General features: G+C 44.3%; 1 protein-coding gene across 3 annotated transcripts in view; it reads right to left on the bottom strand.

The window, feature by feature from the left end:
• Positions 1–21,658, bottom strand: part of Nipped-A (Transcription-associated protein Nipped-A) — a 287,463-nt gene that overhangs the window by 240,176 nt on the left and 25,629 nt on the right. For 2 of the 3 annotated variants that reach the window (XM_084595462.1, XM_084595463.1), the window contains exons 8-14: positions 18,363–18,529; positions 17,419–17,578; positions 9,855–9,993; positions 6,299–6,377; positions 4,956–5,160; positions 3,166–3,257; positions 2,303–2,399 (exon numbers count right to left, since the gene is read on the bottom strand). In XM_084595462.1, coding sequence (XP_084451588.1) covers positions 2,303–2,399; positions 3,166–3,257; positions 4,956–5,160; positions 6,299–6,377; positions 9,855–9,993; positions 17,419–17,578; positions 18,363–18,529 — 939 coding nt within the window. The remainder of the gene's footprint in view (positions 1–2,302; positions 2,400–3,165; positions 3,258–4,955; positions 5,161–6,298; positions 6,378–9,854; positions 9,994–17,418; positions 17,579–18,362; positions 18,530–21,658) is intronic. The other variant, XM_084595464.1, reaches the window with a different exon arrangement.

Raw genomic sequence — 21,658 nt, 5'->3', positions numbered from 1 at the left:
CTGCTCCATGCAATTGAGGTTTGAGAAGGTCTATTTCAGTGGCGCAGAGCTCCACAGGTCGTTCCTCGACATGAACCTCATCTGAATTACCTGATGCGAGCTCAGCAACAAGTGTCCAACTCCATACACTTACATGGGCATCGTTCATAACTGCAGCCTAATTCGATTTATCCAAATTTTGTAAATTAACAAAGGTCAACTTGAGATTTTAATCCACACTGATAACGAATACAATGAATTACTGGCCATATATACATAAAAATATTATACTAGAACTATCAAACTCTCCCAAAATATTTTTATTAAAGACACAAAGTTCTTACTTTAAGTATGAAACACTTGTGCATAAAAGACATAGTAAGAACTAATAGTAATCACTGCATGTATAAGTAGATAGTAATTAGAAGTGTCAGAACTACATGTGTTTAATAAATATATTTTGGAAGAGTTGAATATTTGTAGTATAAGATTTTTATAAATATGGGCCAGTAATAATTCATTGTATTCATTTCCAGTATGCATTACTGCATGCTGCACTCAGCACTAAGCAATTTCCCAACTATACAAGTAGCTGCAAGGCAGGTCAGCCGGCAGTTCACTCAGCGTTGGTGATGCCCTTCAGCAAAAGGGAGCAACTGGCATTTGGGACTGTTTTCCAAGGCTCTCCGAGTTGCTGCAAGTGCCCACAAAGACTAAAAACTTCTGAAAGAGTATTTCTCTGCTTCCTAATATCGGCTGTCTGAGTAGCCATCCTTTAACGACTACTTTACATTAGTCCTGGATGCCTTTCTGACTAAATTTTAATTATGAAATTTCAGCTGCTCCGAACTACTTCGAGACTTCTGACCTATTTCGCTACATTGAGGTTGGCCAGCATCTGACAGATCAGCCATTTTCATTCAATGCCAGCGGCGGCAAACGAGTTTCTGTTTGGCAAGAGATTTTTCAATATTGCACTTGAGCCGGCTACTAGCCGCACAGACACTGGTCCGTACAAATCTGCACGTTGTGCAATAGGGCTCCTTCTATCAACAAAATTCACAATTCATGCACTAGCTTCCCAGAGCACAGACACTAGCACTAACAGCAATGAAACGGTGACAGCCACCAAGCAGACCACATCACATGGAAAAGAAAGAGGTTGCTCCAACAGAGTCTCATACATTGGCCGCACCTAATAGAACACAATGCAAACTTCACATGCCTCACCCTTCCAAAGTCGCAGCGTCCGAATACCAAAGCAGGCAACGGTTTTTCCCTAAATAATTTGCACATTCTTAAGAGGCATTTGCCAACAGCACCCAAGAGCTAGCTATGAAATACTGCACAAGGCCCGAGGGTTTAATTACAACTCTGTGTACATGGGCAAAAGCCATGAAACATTTTCAAGAGTAATGCTACTTGTAAATGTCGGAAAAGACAACACAGCGAGGGACAACAAAAGCTCACATCATTAATTTGAGAATGTGCGGCAATCATCTGAAATGCACTCGTAACTGTAGTCAACTCTAAGCAAGACAGGACTATCATGCAAGGACAAAATTTTCTGAGATACGCAAATAAAAAATGCACTTGACTTTCAACCACTTATTAGGCTGGCCATTTCTAAAACCCCCATTTAGCATTTTTCTTGCATGCATGGCAATGATCGTTCAGCACATTCATGATGTGCAGAACTTGCTCGCCTCCACAAGAATACTTCCATAAGAATACCTCCCAACTTGACGATGTCGAAAACGGGCGAGATTTTTGTTCAAAGCAATGGTTGAGGGGCAGGGGATATACCCTTATGCTAATGCTGGCAACTACCGAGCAGCCGCAGGTTTGTAGAGTTTTTTGCAAAAGCTAGTTTCGCACACATAGGAACAACCTTCAAGGAAACATAGGGCATTGCTCAAACAACCAAAAGTGCTGTCCAAAATCACGAATCTTGCGAGTTAATTAGGAGGGTTGCCAGGTATACACATGCTACTAATTAATGCTACGGCTGTCATGAACTTGCGGGCAGGGCGGTACCAACCACACAGCAAGGCATCTCATGAAGCTCCCCAGTTCTGCACCTTTGAGCGGGCTACGGGAGCTTCAAAGCATTTCTTACACCGCGGTGTCAGCTGATGCATCAGATCACAGAACACAGGCTCTATGTTGTTTTTGAGAAAACCAGCTCCACAAGGTTACCCCATTTTATCAAATCTCCAGAAAGAGTTAACAGAGTTCATGAGTCGCTTTGGTGCGAAGTTCAACACCACATGAGAGGCTGTGAAACCTCAAGGCGTTCTGCACTTAGGAGAGAGCAGCTCACCTTCTCCTCTTTGAGGTCAGCCAGGGAGGCTGAGAACTGAAGGCTGGCACGGGCACTGTCCTCACGATTTGCTTCGGACTGTGGGCCCTGTTGCCGGCTGCAGAGAGGCAAGCAAACATGGCATGGGAATGACCCAGATGATACACTGCAGTGTTTCTGAAGCCACAAATGAGGCATCCGCCTAATAAGCCTAACCGCTGCAGAGTCGTAGCCTTCCCTCGTCAATATTTCAACCAACTCACAAGACCAGAGCAGTTTCCTACTCATCATCATCAGCCAAACTATACCCACTGGAGAGCAAAGGAGTCTCCCATTTTCCTCCAATTAACCTGGGATCCTGTGCTAGTTGCATCCACTTGACCCCTGCGAACTTCTTAACCTCATCCCCCCCACCTAACCTTCTGCTGCCCCCTGCTACACTTTCCTTCCCTTGGAAACCAGTTTGTTACCCATAGTGACCATCGGTTATCCACTCTTTGCACTACCTGCCCTGCCCATGCCCATCTTTTCTTCTCGATTTTCACTAGAATGTCATTAACTCTAGTTATTTCTCCGACCCACTCTACATGCTTCTTATCTCTTAATGTTACACCTACCATTTTCCGTTCCATAGCTCACGCAGCTCATTACTCTTACAACATAGTTAATGCCAGCACAACCCTGAACTAGATTATCAGGCACCGCTGATTCACATTCCAATTTCAGTTAATCTGCATGCATGCATGTGAGCCTGGGCAAGCCAACACTCCGACTCTCCACTCCAGTACCGTGCCACACATCCAGAAGCTGTTTATGAAACAATGAATGAAACAATGAAACAAAGCCACTGGTGGCTGGCAGCGCAGCCGGCGTCGAGGGCTCACCTTTTCTGCATGAGCAGGGGCAGCTGAAGCTTGGCTATCGTCTTGAACTTGAGCACAAACACCTCCAACATCCGAATAAGCAACTCCCGTCCCTGCACAACAGGTCAAACAGCACCCACTATCACTCCAACAGGCTGTGCTAACCGCATTCTTCATTCACACCATACGCCCCCACAGCCAGAGACCTGCTGCCCCGAGACAAAGGTCACTGTCAACTAGTTCTAAGTCTTCCATTAAACACCTGTCAGCTTGAACTTGAACAGCTCATTCGAATGGCTGAAAAGCTGGTTCTTTTTTACGGCAACCTGAAGCTCCTGGCAAGACATCAATGTTAACACTAGGCATAAAAATACAAAAAGCTGCAATACAAATGCTGCACTTAAAATGTAGAACTACAATGCTGCTCTTGAAATCCAAACATAGCATTCATTGTCTCATGGAACACTGTTGAATAAGAGAAAAAAAAATCTCAACTATCGAAAGAGTGCTCTGCAACATTTTGCTCACACCCGTAAATATCCGCACAACAAGCCTAATTCATGGTGTCATCAAAACACTGCTACCTCTGCATGTTCCTCGGGAACAGCTCAATTGCCCTCAGTGGCGACCATGGCCTCCTCAACATGTGCAAGGCCACAGACCATTGCACTAATTCTGAAAGGACGCCGTGGCTTTCCTAAAAATAATTCCAGCACAAAACTGGTGTGCATCAATGGCACCCATCCTTCCTGCAGTACGCATCATTACATAGCACTACATCTTGGGACGAGAATGCATTCTAAATCATCGCCTCATCTTTCCCATTTCATGAGAACTTGTTCAACACAAAATGCAGCCAAAACTGCCTTCCTGAAGCGAATTTTTTCGCTTCCTCGCTACAGGCAGAAGAATTGCGGCACCGTGTGGAAACCGGGAGCTATCCTAAACTATAACAAATAGTTTTACAATCTCTTGCAGGTAAAAGGCCTGCGCGCTGCCAAGGGAATGGCGGCGCTGCTGCGAAGTACGAGCGGAAACGCTGCTCGCTGGCTCTTTTGCAAAAAAAAAAAAAAAATGTAGAAGAACGACTCCGAACTGATATAACACTATGTCAAGCCTTGTTGCTCAGTGGGGAAGATTTCATTAGTAGCGAGGACTTGCCTCGGCAGTCGCAATATTTTTAGGACATGGAAGGTATAAAACAAGCTTGAAAATGCAATCAAATTGGATTATAATAAAAAGGAGAAAATTTGTAAAAAGTAAAGGAAGCTAGGTTTGAGGACATAAAAACTGGTGAGCGCTTCTTTATAAAAATGCTGGTTTCAATCGTTGCCCCCTTAGAAAAAACACATTCCTCTCAGCTGCCCACTCTACATTCCCTGCACAAATAACTAACAAAAATGAAAGGTATAGAGCTACTTAAGGAAAAATTTAAAAGACCCTGTTTTCAGCTCACAAAACAATGCCCAATTTTAAGAAAGACTGAATTTGATAAGATACGAACCCTCAAAAAAGCTAATTCTGGCAAAGCCCGACGTGGAAAAGTAGACAGGGACGTGAAAGAGACACCGGACCCTGTCTTTCTTGTGCTTTGCCAAAATGAGCAAACTCCGCCAACTAGACCGAGCAACAATCTTGCTAAACCTCAAACAGCCCGATGCATAGCATGTTGTAATAAGGCCCCTTCCAGCACCGTTGCTTCCACCAAGTCATATTCAATGAGCAATGTATTTGTCTGGGCCGTTCTAGCATTCTAGTGTCATCATCGCCCCCCTATCTTAATGACAAAATAACCAGGAAAATATTCGTACATTTCCGTTCTCCTGGTCGGAGCGCGTGCGGATGCACTCGACCAGGTTGAGCAGCAACTTGCAGGACATTGTCTGGATGGAGGCGGGCAGCGACTCATCGTGCACGTTGCGCGAGAAGACTGCCACTGCCGACGAGAGGTTGTTCAGGGGGAGGTGCTGCCTCACGTGGTGTACCAGGTCAGCCAGAGTGCTGTACGCCAGTGGCCTGCACACAAGCGCTTCATCATCATCAGCCGGACTGTGTCCACTGCTGGGCGAAGGCCTCTCCCATACTACTCCAATGTGCTAGCTACACCCACTTGACCCCTGCAAACTTCTTAACCTCAACTGCCCAACAGACTTTCTGCTGCCCCGTGCTATGCCTTACTTTCCTTAGTATCCAATTTGCTATACTAAGCGAACATCGGTTGTAAGGTTGAAAGTTGGGAGAGTTGAATCCGGTTCATTTTGTAGGTAGCGCGAAAAATGAGGACCACGAGTAGAAGGGCACAACACGAGCGCTTTTTCACAACTAAATTTTTTATTGAAAAACACAGAAAAAATACCTAACTCACGAAACAAAACACAAGAAAACAAACGTGATAGCATCAAGTACAGAAAAAGTGTAGGGCATGGTACAGCTTGTCGGGGTGCTATAAAGATAAGATGTAAAAACAAAAGCATAAGAGCCTCAAAATCACGAAAGCAAACAAGAGTTACCAAAAAAGGTGAAGGAAGCGACGGGAGAGATTAGTGCCATGTGGGTCTGGTTATGCCAGTTCTTTTTGTGCTTTTGCCCTTCTACTCTTGGTCCTCGTTTTTCGCGCTACCTACAAAATGGACCATCGGTTGTCCTCTCTTCACACTACATGTCTTGCTCATGTTCATTTCTTGTTCTTGATTTCCACTAGGATGTCATTAACAAAAGTTATTTCTCTAGCATACTCTAGTGCACTTCAGTTCTTACGCAGAGCAAGTGGCAATGTCAGCGGCAGGTACGCTGATTTAAGGAATACATTTCTACCCTTTCGGCAATTTCTTGTGGCGCTGCGGCTGGTACGGCTTGTTATATTATTGAATTTTAGTATTTCTACAAGGAATACAACACTGATATTTGCAGAAAGGGTAGTTTATAGCATATACTACTGGAAAAAGCACTTTTTCAAAAATTACTTTTTTTTTTAATTTTTCGGCTTTCAAAGGTAGTGTCCCCCCTTAATGAGAAGCACTCTAGACTTCCACAGCTCATGCGAAAGGCAAGAGCGGTAGGACTCACGAATGCCAACGAATGCCACGACATAATGAAAACGAGGGCAGATGCAGAAACTGCTGCTGAGAAGGGTTCTATCAGAAAACCCACTCACCGAAGCGATTCATAAGCCGTCCAGCCAGTTCCAATGAGGATGTTTTCATCGAACAGTTGCTCCATGCATCCAACAAATTCTGCAGGGAAAAAGGAAAAGGAAAGCACACCATGAAGGAGGCACAACGAAGCAGTCCACCCTGCTTCCCCATAATCCCAGCATCCATCAAAGATGCTGCCATTTTCCCAACTTGACCTCCATTTCTGCCGTTTCAGCAACCATGTTACAAACACCTTACACTAAGTATCCGATATCTATAAATTTCAAGCTTCTCTTCATTTTCACTGGCACAATTAGGAGCCTGATATTTTCAAAAAGCACTATCAACAGAGCAAAGAGGCCAGAGATTGATGAGGCAAAGCTGGCCACAGCTAAGCTCATGCCTGCACGCACATATTTCACCTGTTGTTGGTATGACTAGAAAACACAGTTGGTGATGCAAGGCCACAAAGGAAGAGTCTAGGAAAGAATGCGTTTCCAGCTGCAGAGACATTAAGTTTGCACCCAAATGAATGCTGAAAAAAAAATTAAAGGTGCGTAACAATGAGCGACCTAGTGAGCGGCTCGGAGCCGAGGTCGCGGGAGCACCGCGTGTACATTGCTGTTCATGAAGAAGGAGCAACTGACATCATGGAAGACAGTCCGAATTTGAGGGTGTGCGATCGACACTCAGCTACTCAGCCCAGAGTAACACGTGCTTGTGCAGCATTGCCTAGTGGTGGCCGCAACTGTTATACGTGCCACTCTCATTGGCTGCAGCTGTGATGCCAGTCCGCCTTCTTATTGACTAATACCCCTGTCACAATATCAAATTAAATATCATTCGAATCAAATGACATTAGCATCTAATGTCATTATTCACCTGCTCCACGAGAAAATTTGTCATTAGGTTCGAATGAGATTCGGCATCAAATGAGTTCGGGAAACTCATTTTGTCGCGAACAGAACGCATACTCTCGATGCCAGATACGCAGCAGAAACAAGCAACACGATAAAATGCTCTGTGCACAGTCAAAGGTAAAAATTATATTCCATGAGGTTTGTTTTAAAAACTTAATTTAGGTCTAAAACTATTCACACTGCAGGCTCTCGTGGAACACCATCACTCTCAGTCGCAGCAGCGGCCCAGTTATGCCGACGATTCAAAATACTTTCGAGTTCTCTGTTCCTTGGTGGCCGCTTCTCCCTGTGTGTTCATCTCGTACATATTTAAAGCTGTAACTGAGTGCTTAACGTTTCCAAAAAAAGGTCTCTGCAGTGTGCATGCAATGCGCTGTGTCAGCCATACTGTTTGTTTACACTTACAGTGCAGTCCACTTATAGCGATATTGAAAAAAATCTGAAAATCCAATCATTATAACCGATTATCGTTATATCTGGACCGGCGAAAACAAAAAAATACACCCACATATTTTTCTGTGCATGTAGGCTTGCCTACTTACGATGAGTAAATCGGTTTAAACAATGCTAATCATCATAAACAGCACTAAGCACTTTATTACAGTATACATTAATAGCCATAAAATAAATTAAGCCTACTTAAAGAGACAGAACACCAGCCAAAATATGTCATGAGATTATGGTGAAGATGAAAAGATCTTGCCTTCATATTATACAGATTGAGCACTACAATATTAAAGAAAAAAGGCTTTACAATTTTAATTTGCCACTGAAAATATAAAAACAACAGAGGCGCTATCTAGCGGAGAAACCCTAGTACTTTCAGTGTAGCCCCCCACGTGACTACATGTCAGCAAAACCGCTGATTTTCATAACTGCACGTTCTTTTTCTTCTAGAAGTGCTTGACATAATTATATTTTGCGCTCTCTCCAGTGCGTTCTTAAATAAAAACCACCCCTGCTTTCGCACCGCGAGAGGTATGCTTTCAGGTTTTGCCACTAGATGGCGCCACAGTGTTGCAATTTCGTGAATGTTGCAATTCCGTGCAAACTAAAACTTTCGTCGACCAGGGCGTGCGTTATTGTGCCGTAACATCATTGAGCGTGAAACTGAAAAGGACTTTACTCTGCGCAAGAAATGTCTGATTAGTGTCTGGTGAGTGAAAGTTATTTTGTTTTTGGTACATCTTTTTTGTCGACCACCACTCGTCATCGCGGTCTCTGCTCATGGTTTCCAGCGTCGGACTACATAAAAACGGGAGCACGCATTGATCGAAAAATTCCCAGTAAAAATTTTCTACAGCGTTTTTAACAAAACCGTTATGGAATCGAATATTTTAGACACCAACCTTTCCAATGCGGCGAAAAATATAGAGACCTAAATTCCAGTGTTCTGTCCCTTTAATGAAGTCAGAAATTCGCCCTCGCTTGAGCAGCAGCTGAAGCTTGACAATCGCTGTGAGCATCGCTTCCAGTAGCATGTATGCTGGCGGCAGTCCTTTTTGATGCACGAATCCGATTAGCGACTGGATGAACTGATGGACATCCCCAGCCTTGACGATTGTTAAAATCGTAGAGTGCGAATGTTCGTATTTTTTCACGAGGCTTCCAACCTTGAAACCCTGCCAAAAATCCTGATGAATCTGCCATTTCATCTCGTGGGCTATTTCGCTGTCTGTCAATGTGGTCGCCACCATCTTCCACAGACGCAGAATCGGCGATGGCGATGACCATACGGCCGCAGCAGCACCCTTTGTGTGACTGCAATTGCGATGATGACAGTGCTCATTTCCTTGTTTTCACCGCATATATCGATTTTCACATCATTATCTTCTTAATATTTTGTCTTATTGAATATTCAATCAAACTTTCGTGGTAAACACCTACCGGGCGGCGATAAAGCTATCGTTGTACCTGATGTACCGCCGATAATCGATCGTTATATCTGGTTTATTTTTACATAGGTGCAATGAAAAAAATGATAAATCTCAAGAATTTGATTGTTATAAGTGATATATCGCTATATCTGGTATCGTTATAAGTGGACTGCACTGTATCGGATTTGTGGGCAACTCTATGTTTGGCTTGGATTTTGATGGCTGAAGTGCTACTGCACAGCCGGAAATAATGTTCCGCATTTCACTTATCACATAAATGTTTTAATCAACTTTAAGATGCTGCACAATGATTACAAACACCTTTTGTGTACACTGATGTTCCTCAACTGAAGTATTTTTTTACCAATGGTCATAACTTCCCTCATTTGCAAATAACGTTATATGTTACTGTGCAGCAGCAAAAGAGACCGAATGAAATTTGATAAAATGACATTAAATCTACTAGTCTGACAGAAATATAAGAAATATAAGATGCGTGGTGCTAAGCAATGTAGCACCATCTAGGCTCATGGCATCACCACTGTCTCCTTCGCGCCTCAAGCCCCAAAGAGAGAAACAGCGAGAATGCAGGCGCTGGACCACCACCAGCGAAATACATAATTGCGACCAGAAGTGCTGAGTGATTTACTCAGTTTATGTAAAAGAAGTACAAAAATTCGCCGTTTTTACAACACCACGAAAAGCCTGCATTGAGGCGCATATCCACGCCACAATCCACGTAACGCATAATGTCCCTCCAGTGGAAAATGTCACTCAGCTGTTGCGCAGGTCGGTGGCCAGAATGTGGCGGGCAGCAATGAGGAGCTCCTTGCGCAAGTGTGCCACCTCCTGGGGGCACAGCATCAGCAGTCCCAGCATGCCCTGCGCCAGCTGGCTGCAGTGCACCCCGACCGTCTCCTGCATTCACCACACCACACCACAACGATAAGAGACCAATTCATCCAGAGACCGCCTAGAAAGGGCATCATCAAAACCCAATATGTCCCCCACTCACAACATTGCCGAGGTTACCGTGGGGCAGTTGGGCCAGTGGAAGAAAGGTAAGAGGCGCTGATCCTACTACACGCAAACAATCTGTAATAGACACACACACGTTTTAAAAACACGCTGTAGAAAACACCAAGCCCCGACGCACCGAGAGATCAGCACCTCAATAAACAAGTCATTTCCACCAGGAAGAGAAATAGGGCAAGGCACATAACATCGTGGAAGCTACACTGCCACACTGCCCCTCAATAACCTCTAACTAAGCCCAATCAGAGCATTTTTTCATTGGGCCAAGACTGTTTCACTCTTTTCACTTCAGCACTATGGTGGTGGGGAGAACAAAAGCTGCACTTGCTTTGCATGCTAGTCAGTCAGCCTGCAAAACGTTGTTGCTGTATGCAGCAACTTCAGAATCACAAGCTAAGGTGAGGCCCACAAGGTTGTGCACACTCTTCATAAATCCTGAGCCTACAATGGCTAGAGAATCCTTTGTATCATAAGGGCGGTAAGTTTTGTGGTAAGCAGTATGGAAGCCTCAACACCTAATACATTAGAACCCCTTTATCAGTGGTGGAACTGGCAGCTGGCTTTTTGTAGCAGACGAAATTGCAGTTTGTAGCAGAAATCGCACGTTTTGTAGCAAGAAAAATGGCATTTTGTAGCAAATATTTGAGCTTTTGTAGCAGAAAAAGAAAAACGCGTTTTGTAGCAAAATTTCACATCTCGAGACGCTTAAATAAAGAAGGCTTGTTTTATTTCTGAAACCCAACTGTTCAGATGTTTATAAAGGCTATAGCCATGCAAATACAAGCTTCAAGCTCAAATGTAGTCTAAAGTGCTGTTCTTTCCTTAAATAGCCCCAAATTAAGCAAACAGGAGGTTTTGCTAAAAACAAGAATGTTTTTATTCAGAGGGAAGGCATAACGAGATATGCAACTACACCATAAACACTACAGCCGTGGAAAGAAGGTAGCTAGCTTTCTTATTATAAAAACTCTGTAGAAGTTCAGAACTGCCTTTCCTTAAAACTGCAACTTTAAGGCACTATTTTTTCTCTTGCCTTGATGACTTCAGGTTGGACAGTGCTGCTACGAGCCTTTCCTGTTCATTCTTCAGAAGGGCTTGTCCACTCTCAACGTCTGCAAAATTTTTAGACTTGACTCCTTTTCAGAAAAGCAACTCAGCATTGGTGCTCATATTATTGGCCAGCCTGATCTCTTCCTGTACCTTTTCCTAATTCTAACCTCTTTTCTGGGTGTCCTTATCTTGCACATCAGGGCGCCTTTTGCCTTCAAGACCTGTGCTGATTGGAGGGAAAGGGGGAAGAATATTTTTGTGGGTCCTAGGTGAAGATTTCTTTTTTTCCTAGAAAGAGGCGCGCTACTGACGCTGCTCAGTCAAAAGGCACGATGCGCGTATGATGTAGAGTGAGCGCCGATTCCATGCATTCGCCATCATTGCTTTCGTTCTTTTTATTCCGGTGGTTTGGCAAGTGGCTGGTTAATCAAAGCAACGCAGGGACTCTGAGTCGCGAGTCTGCTTCTTCGCAGTGCACTGCAGGGTTTGTGCACATGCTTTCCTCGTTGTATTGAAAGCATCCAAAGGTACTTACTGACAGTATGCGGGACTGCAAATATATTGAGTACCTGCGTATAAGTTAAGCTGTGAAATTATACCAGATGTTTCACACACCGGGTTGAACTTAAGGTACAAAAGTGGCCAACAGAGTCCAGTGCGCGCGCACAGAAGCAGTCAAATCCTTAGCGCTCCGTCCGCTGCTACTCAGGCCCTTGCAACCCATACCTCACTGGTACGAAAAAAAAAAAAAAGAAGCAAGCGTGCATACTGCTCCAGCTGTGCTTTGCTGAGCGCATGTCCAAAGCGTAGGTCGTTTGAAATCACGCCGTCTGCGTTGGCCGGCCTGCTCGCACATCCTTTGCACGCACGCATGCACGAACACACACACACACAGTCACATCGTACACAGGGAAGCTCGAAGCTGTCACGCGCTTGAATGCGTTTGAATGCGTTTGAACGTGCTTCGAACCTTCGACGGCCAGCCTGCCAGCCTCTCCTTTCACCTTTCACTTGAGAGATATTTTGCAACACCCTCTCACTCACTCCCAGTAGATAAAAAAAAATAATAACACTGGCAGGAGACTCAGAAGTGATGTAGACAAACGTCAATTTTGTGTCACGTAATTGTCCACCCAGGACCAACGTTCTTGGATATAGAACGTTGCCCAGGACCTGCAAAAGTATTCTTCTGCCTTGCACAGTTTTGCCAGCAAATGTCAGTTTTGGTTTCGCGACAGTTCAGTTTCGCTGTCGGCAGTTAGTCAGCAGCTTTTGGCGCAGGCATGGTACAGAAATAAGCAAAAAATCGATTTTGCAGAGACATGTAGCAGGATTTCCAATTTGGCGCAGTTTGGCGCAATCGGCGCAGCAGTTGCACCACTGCTTTATAGTAATGTCACTTAAACCGGCAAAAATCTTTACTATATATCAGGGGCTTTACTATATCAGTTGTCGGTGATGGCATGGCCCTGAAGATGCTGTCTGGTAATTACATGGCTACTAGCTAAACACATCCTTGCTGCTTTATGAAAAATAAACATTCTAAAATACCTTTCATCCCCTATATCTTTTGCGCAATTACCTTTTTTCAGTTATAAGATTATAATAGTATTTCTGTAGCATGAATGCAATGTGGCTACAAATACAACCGAGTTTGGTTTCACGTAAAAACCAAAACCTTGCATGAACATGGTGCTGTCTTCCGCCGTTTGTCATTTAAGAGGCACGGCAGTCAAGCACGACAAAGCCGAACATGCCGCGCCTCCACTTCTTGCTACCGCTGCCTCGTACTTCGCGCTCAGCAGTTCAGCAGTTTTTTCACTTCCCTATTTCCCGCAGCACTTTTATTCTCGTACTTTCTGAACAGACCATACCGCCTTCTTTCCACGTCTGTAGCCAGCTTTACTGATTTTTTCCTACGCACTGCACGCTTTCCCTCACGGTTTCAATGCCTATCTAAGGTTGGCTTCTCCTCACAGCTGGAGAGCCTGGTGGTTAGACATTGAAAAAACACTAGAGGTGATCTTTTTTTTTTTGTTTTGTTTTCAAAAGAAAAATTTGCCTAGCAATTCTAGGTAGCAAGCATGCACTGACGTCATTTCGTGAAAAGTATGTTGCAGTGGCCAGATGCACTTTATTAGAACCAATTTTTATCAAAAACGTCTTTACTATAAAGGCGGAAAAATGTAGTCTTCTAGGGAAGATGAACTGGGACTTCGGTTAAGGTTAACTATATCAGAGTTTACTATAGCGGAGTTCTACCATATTTTAATATCATCATGAACAGTTGCTTCAGTTCAGTTCAGTCGCTCAGTCATGTCCAACTCCTCGCGACCAAATGGACCATATCACGCCACGCCTTCCAGTTTCTCACTATCTTCCTAACATCACATAACTCCATCCGCAGCGCCTCTATGATGCCATCTAACCATCGCGTTCACTGCCTACCCCTTCTACGGTAACCCTCAACCTTTCGCAACATCAAAGCTTTCTCCAGCGTCTCCTCTCTTCTCATCAGATCACCAAAGTAGCTAAGCTTTAACTTTAGAATTTGACCCTCCAATGAGCAGTCAGGGTTTATGGTCGACAATATCGACTGATTTGATCTTTTGGCAGTCCAAGAACTCAAGAGTCTCCGCCAGCACCACAATTCAAACGCGTCAATTCTTCAGCGGTCAGCCTTCTTCACAATCCAACTCTCGCATCCATACATCACAACTGGAAAGACCATAGCACAGGTTATACGGATCTTGGTTGGCAGTCTGATGTCTCTGCTAGCCATGGCTCTCTTTCGCAGAAGCAGGAGTCTCCTAATTTCATGGCTGCAGTCACCTTCCAGGGTAATCTTGGAGCCCAAGAAGAGAAAATTGGTCACGGCTTCCACTTCTTGTCCCTTGATGCTCCAGGACTTGATAGGGCAAGACGCCATGATCTTTGTCTTTTTAATGTTCAGTTTAAGGCCAAACTTCTCACTCTCTTCTTGTACACGCATCAGAAGTCTCCCGAGTTCCACCACACTTTCTGCCATTAAAGTGGTATCATCTGCATATCTAAGGTTGTTGATACGTTTTTCCAGCAATCTTCCCTCCAGCTGAAGACTCGTCCAAACCGGCCTTCCTCATGATGCACTCAGCATATAGGTTAAATAGGCAGGACGACAGTATGCAGCCTTGTCTCACTCCTTTCTCTATCGGGAAACGATCAGTAAGACCATGCTCAGTTCTGACTATGGCCTCTTGCTTTTCATACAGGTTCCTGAGGAGACAGAAGAGATGAATTGGAACTCCCATCTCTTGGAGAGCTTGCCATAATCTGTTGTGATCTACGCAGTCAAATGCATTTGCATAATCAATAAAGCAGAAAGTAGATGGGTTTCTGGAACTCTCTTGCTTTTTCAATGATCCAGCGAAGGTTGGCAATCTGGCCTCTAGTTCCTCTTCCCTTGCGAAACCCAGCTTGCACGTCCAGAAGCTCCCGATCCACATACTGCTGCAGCCTACCTTGGAGGATTTTCAACATCACCTTGTTAGCATGGGAAATAAGCGTGATCGTGCCGTAGTTGGAACGTCTTTGGCACTGCCTTTCTTTGGAATGGGGATGTAAACTGACCTCTAATCCTGTGGCCACTGCAGGGTTGTCCAAATTTGCTGAAATAAGGTATACAGAACGGTAACAGCGTCATCGTTAAGGTTCTGTAGCAACTCAGCTGGAATGCCATCAATTCTGCTAGCTTTGTTCTTAGCAAGGCTGGCTAAGGCCCATTCAACTTCACTCTTCAGTTGCTTGGCTGGTCAATTAAAATCAAATTGCTGGTCATCATGGTCATCTGGAACACAGACGTCTCAGACAAAACTGAGGGACCTTCAAAGCTATCACATACCACACTTAAAGGTGAAACTCAAGTGTACCCCCGATAGGGGGCTGCATGTGGCCAACCTATTGTGGCAAAAGGCAACCGGAGGCACAAGAATAGACTAGGGCCCGGGCAACCTTCCATGGCTATACGAAATGTTGCCGTTTTGGACAATACAGTAAAAAGCAGTGTGGGGATCCTGAGGGACCCCTTAATGCTATCGCATTTTGCCCTTAGAAGCGAAGCTGAAGTGTCCTATTCAAATTTTGGAGCACATTATGCAAAATATCAGCAAAGTGATACAAAAAAAAAATAGAACAAGTTCATTTGAACTATTGGTTTTCCCGTTCGGACCCACAGTATTAGTACACTGCACCCCAGAACCAAAGAGAACTGCGTTTAATGTGCTGCCATTAGTTTTCCTGAAATTCCTCCGAATTGCCACCAGCTGTTGCTGCTTAACCGGAGGCTGTGTGTATTTCACTATAGTCAGAACTTCATAAAATTTATCCAGCTAGCCGCTAGGTGATGCTACTCTAGTGGTAACCCCGTGGAATGTGGGACTGCACTGTTGACGAATGGATGCGAGCTTCTTGCTCACACTACTGAAATGAAAACTCCGGGTTTTTTTACGATGGCTACGGCACTCACATTAGCGAGTGTTGTAGCCATCAAATTTTTTTCTCTATAATTTGCCAAGACAGTTCAGAGACTGCCATGCCATTAGCCGCATTTAATAGGGGGGTGCAAAAAATAAAAATAAAGCCTGGCTTCATTTGCAATTAAATAAGAAATTTAGGCACCTTTATGAAGAAAAAAAAGGCGCAGCCAGTGTACCAGAAGATTAACGAATCAATCAAGTATAACTGCTTGTCTTTGCCTTAGTGCCACTGAAATACAAAATACTACAAGATCCTCTAATTCAACATGAACATAAGCAATGTATATTTTGAAACACATCAAAAACCTCAAATGCTTGCAGCATCCCAGCAGAAAACGAAATGCAATGTGATACAAATTCTTACAGCAGACTACAGGAAACAAAATGATTGATGCCAAAAACAAGGAACAAAAGTCAGAGCTAATCCTTTAACTGCCAACCCTGAGCTGTACTTGTCATGGCAGATCGTACCAAAATCGCCAATGACGAGTTACACTCGTCCGGCGCGATATAGCGGTGCTGCCATCTCGAAAGACGAGTTACGGTTATCAATTGCATTGGTTGCAATTTTGAACACCAGAGAGCTAGTCGACCATAAAAAACTCCTTTTGCGCCTTTGACGCCTAATTGAAGGCTCAAAAGAGTCATTTCACAATGCAGATGCACTGTGGGAAAGCCACCCTAGAGAACAGTTTTCTTTTTTTTTAAACTTTTAGTGTTAATTTTAACCACAAACCATGGAAGTAATATACTTTCAGAGCCATAATTACATGGACCCTGCTGGGGCAGCGCAGTGCTTACGGCACTCGACTTCTGTTCCCAAGGACGTGGGATCGAATCCCGGCCTCGGCAGCTGCTTTTCGATGGAGGCGAAACGCAAAGCGCCAGTGTGCTGTGCGATGTCAGTGCACGTTAAAGAACCCCAGGTAGTCGAAATTTCCGGAGTCCTCCACTACGGCGTCTCTCATAGCCTGAGCCGCTTTGGGACATTAAACCCCACAAACCAAAGCCAAACCAAAACTAAACCATAATTACATGGAGAAAATTACGGTTACTTAAAAAAATTGGCGATTTTGGTACTTTTTTCGGAAAATAAATTAGTGGTTGAAGGGTTAAGTAATCGCATGGTGACCACTGGTTAGACCCTTGTTAATGAGAGGATCACTGAATGTTACCAGCATAAGAAGAGGCAAGCACAAATCTACGCAAGCAGGTCTTTAGTGCTCACTGCACAACTCAGCAAGCTGTAGTGTGTTATGCGCAGCTCCATAAAATGAAAAACATGCAAGCATGCAGAACTGAGCTTGCAAAGCAACTGTGTGTGTGCAGGTAATAAAAACAGACTGCTATGCATAAGCCACTAATAATTTCACCCGATGATGGGAGCTGAGGCACTGGAGAGGAATCTGTCATGCTTGAATGGCTGAGCTTTCCTAGCTTCATTTCTTTCTTTCTCTCTCCACTAGGTACACCGGTGCCACACATGCAAGGCAGGCTCAGTTTACTCGGCAAGCCCAGTGGAACAAGCGAAATGGCAGTCACCGATCAAGTGAGCAAAAAAAAAGCGCTAAACGACCCCCACCCCTCCCTCCCAATGGTCTTCCCCTCGTAGAGGAGAGGACTGGTGCCAGGGACTGCGACTTCACCTCTTGGCGTTATTCAAGAACATGGGCGACCGACTTAGGCTTGCGTTGAAGACTCGCCCTGAAGGCTCGGGCAGCAGCGCATGCAATTCCGTACGTGCCTCGCCAATGCTGAAGAGTTCGTGCAGAGTGATCCTCGGGGATTCCATCCCGGGGTTTCCCACCTGGTAGATCTTTACAATGTAAGCCAGAAATGACAGCGTCTTGATCTGGGCCGCCATAAAGTCCACAAACACCTCCCGGTTGAAGGCCGGGTTCATCCTGGAAGGCAAGCAGACAATGCTGACTGGCCGGAAAACCAAACAACTACTCACTGGCCCAACCCTGTCAGTGAAACGGTCTGCAGACCAGCTTCAGCCACATAACTTCCCCATTCGAGATCCCTTTGTAACAACCAACCAGCTCTTCCAACACTTTCAGATCCAAGAGGAGGGAACGAGGAGTACTGAGGGAACACAGGGAGGTTAACAAGAGGGCTGCTCAGGTAGGCTGCTCTGCATAGGAAGAAAGGGAAGAGGGAACAAAAGAGAAAGATGAAGGCAAGAAGCAAGGATGACAGGTAAGCATGAGCATTTTGAGGAATCAGTCTCATGCAGAGGAAACACCCTCAGAAATCATAAGTGTCTCATCCCCTACCTTTCTTACATAAGCTTTAGTACAGTAAGACTTGCAAGTTTCAGAGAAGCGCATTGCATTAGCAGCAAACAAAAGAAAACACAGCAGATAATGGCATGCAATGTTTTCATGCATCATATTAAGCTGCCACGTTTCATGCCTTGCACTTAAACAGTCCAGTGAACAATGTAATGAGTGCAGTCCTACTGAGCACTAGAGGTAACAAAGAAAATATAAAGCAGCACAACCACTCTAAGCAACTCGCAGCCCGTTTCAGTGACGTGACCTCTGGTGATTATTTACAGATGCACACCTTGCACAGTACTAATTTGCTCTGGCGCTTCTGTAAAAAAATATATATGTATATCTCTGACCATTCCAAGTGACATGCAGCCCTTTGTCCAAAGCAGCTGTCTCCCTCCCTGCCCACCTGTGCTGGGGCTTCGGCTGCAGGGTGATGGTGTTGAGGATGAGTGGGATGAACTCGGCCACGTCGTCGTGCACGCTCTGCTTGTACAGCTGGTACATGAGCACCACAATGATGGGCAGCTCGGCCAGTACCTTGAGGGACAGCACCGCCCGGGGGATCAAATTGTACTGCACAGAGGAAAGAAACCACTCACTAGAGAGAGCAAGCAGGCAAGCAGCGTACACCCCGGCATTTCTCCTCTTCAATGATGTCGCTGTGCTGCCAAAGACCTGTTCACTTCCCATAAAAAACACACCTGACTGAACCTTTGCTAACCGTTCCACTGCAGATTTTTTTTCTGGCTGCTCCTCACTCCTTGGCAGGCTCACTTTTTTGCATATAAATTCCATGGACATTTTCTGCCAGTAATAAACTACAATGCCCTATAGAATAATAAGCATTTTTTATTCCGCTTATCGGGTTTCATCTTTTACCGTGCATTCTTAGGCAGAAAGAGGGTTCCTTGTCGCTGCGTTCACTCAACAAGCCATTCCGCTCAGCTGCTTCATTGCTGTCACTGTCACATGAGTCAGAATTCACCAGTCAGCAGTTCCTAAACAATACACAGTAAAAGCTCGTTAATTTAACCCTTGGCAATCCGAATTTTCGGATACTTCTAACTATGTTACTTGGTACGGCTAAGCTCCATAGAAGCCTGTGTATAAAATGCCTGTTAATTCGAACGAGAGTCAGCTCCGCTACGGATAATTTGAACTATGCCCTGCTACGTTTGGGCGGCCTAGCACCCAGCACAGGGCCAAACAAACGCCCGATAAGAAGGCATATTTAGAGGGTGCACACATCTAAAACGGGAACAGAAGATGAAACCAGGTAAAGCCATGGTAGAGTAGATGAAGCCTAAACGACGCCACGACCGGCACAGCGGCCGCCGCTGCCCGCTCTTCGCTTCGACGCAACCTCCGAAACTTATAACTAAACCGATCCCTTTATTTCGAAGTACGAGTAAGTATTTCTGTCGGCATAATCCCATCCAATGCCCATGAAAGACTATGATGTCAGACAGGCCCTACGGGTCTCCAAATGGTAAACCAAATCATTACGCAGGAAAAGCTTTTTTGCAACAGTCGTCCATCCTCGCAACCATCAGTCATCAATGAAAGCACGTGGTAAGTCACGATCAAGACACTGGCTTTTAGCATCGTTTGCACCATCACTCGTTCCAATGATTGTGTAGCAGTGGTTGGTGCCTGCCACAAAGATGGTTAAATATGGGGTTTTATAGTGCATAAGCAACTCTGGCTATGATGCACCAAACACAATTTCTGATAATTTTTATGTAACATGTCTAGAGTTACGATACTTATTATTTGGTTTAAAACATTGGCTTTCTTAAGAAATGTACAAACAAGAGAAAAACTGACGAATGCATGTTTGCATAAAAGCAATGCAAGATGAAATGAAATGTGTTCATCATAAAATACAGTAGAATATCTTTCCTAAGGTCCTCAAGTTGTGGGCATGAGATAAAAATGTGATTGGCTGTGAAGTCATCACTGCACATTTCATATGCACATTTCATACACTGGTTTGTCTTTTTGTCAGGAGGAAATTATGTGATGTGCGCATGTCCCAAGTGTAGACAACATAAAATAACTTCGATAAAATGTTCCTGATGCCGGCATGACTTCCATACTCCTGCAATGGGCTTTAAAGAATGCAGCTTGTTTGCTTTGGGGCAGCTTGCCACCTGGCTTTTAGTTTACTGCGTACTAACTTTATACAAATACTGTGTGGCAAGTTCACGAGTTTTATTTCTATGGTTCTTGCTTGTGCAGCACAAACGATGGCTCTCTCACTGCCGCAAATCCCAACGTGACTGGGAACCCAGCAGAATTTTATATCATGTTATACTAGTTCAACTAAACTTTATGAGTTTATTGCAGTGAGTACACTTAGAGAATCTGTGTAGATGACGCTATTTGCGACGTTTCCATTCCTTATTTTACCCCACAGCAGCACAAACAACGCAACTCTCTGCAGTAAAAACTGATGCACACTGAGGTAGCTGTATTGTTTCTTCTGTTCAATCTTGTACCACCAACATAGTTGTTAGTCTTTGAACCATCTGTGTGAAATGCAGCATAATCTTTACATATTTTTCTTTCAATGCAAGGTATTCATGTAATATGTGCTCATGTGGAGTGTACATTTTTTTTAATTGTGTTCAAAAACTGCAGGAAGACTAACACTGAGGAAGCGGCTCATGCCTTGTGGCAATACTGGGCATTTCATTCGATATATTATATATATATAAATATACGTCCTGGCATATTTCTTCGAAATGCAAGAGCAGTGGCTTTATTGCCCAGGGCTTGTTGCTGAAGACTGTTCTCGATGTGCAATTCATGACTATGTTAGAACAGAGGTGTTTTGGCTGAGAACAAATTTTTAGAGCATATGTGCATGTTAGTGTTGTTCCTTGGTTGTCTAAGGTAGGCTCATTAGTTTCCACATGCAGACTTGATATTGAGATGTCCAATAAGCACCGGATGACAACCACTGACTGAGATTGGGCTGGATCTAGTCACTTCAGGTAGGATGATCTTGCCGAGACATATACTATTGACCCACAGTCTAACTTAGAGCAAATGAGTGAACAATGGATACATTCTAAGCATCCTCTGTTAGAACCTCCAACGTTTTCGTGACAATAGTTTGAGGACATTGAGGTCCTGGGACGCTTTTTTTTTTTTAGGTTGTTTATGTGCGGTAAAAATGTTAGTTTCTTTATCAAAAGCGATGCCTAAAAATTTATGTCCCTGGTTTAGTGGTAGTGCAGTTTGGTTAAGATATGGTGTGGGGTCGCCCTGTAGGCCTCATTTTAAAGAGAACAGGACCGCTACCGTTTCCTGAGGAGAAACCCTCAATCCATTTTTATCCGCCCAGGTAGCCAGCTCATTTATTGTCATTTGTATCTGTCGCTCGCAAGTAGATATTCTGAAAGAGGCACTCGCTATTTGCAGGTCGTCTACGTAAACAGAGTACATTATGGACTTAGGGATGACTTTTGCTATGGAGTTCATTTTGATCACGAAGAGGGTTGTGCTCAGGATGCACCCCTGGGGTACACCGTTCTCTTGAGTAAAAGTGTTTGAGAAAGTTGCACCTCGGCAGGCTCTGAATGTGCGGCTGGCCAGGAAGTCACTCAAACAGCTCAGCATACTGCCGCAGATACCTGAATCCGCTAGGTCATGGAGGATGTCAAACCTCCACGTGGTATCATAAGCCCTCTCCAG

The sequence above is a fragment of the Amblyomma maculatum genome, chromosome 2 (genome assembly GCF_055883805.1).
Source record: "Amblyomma maculatum isolate TAMU_Amacu chromosome 2, ASM5588380v1, whole genome shotgun sequence".
NCBI classification, from domain to species: domain Eukaryota; kingdom Metazoa; phylum Arthropoda; class Arachnida; order Ixodida; family Ixodidae; genus Amblyomma; species Amblyomma maculatum.
The sequence above is the reverse complement of the archived record's forward strand: the minus strand, read 5'-3'. Positions and strand labels throughout refer to the sequence as shown.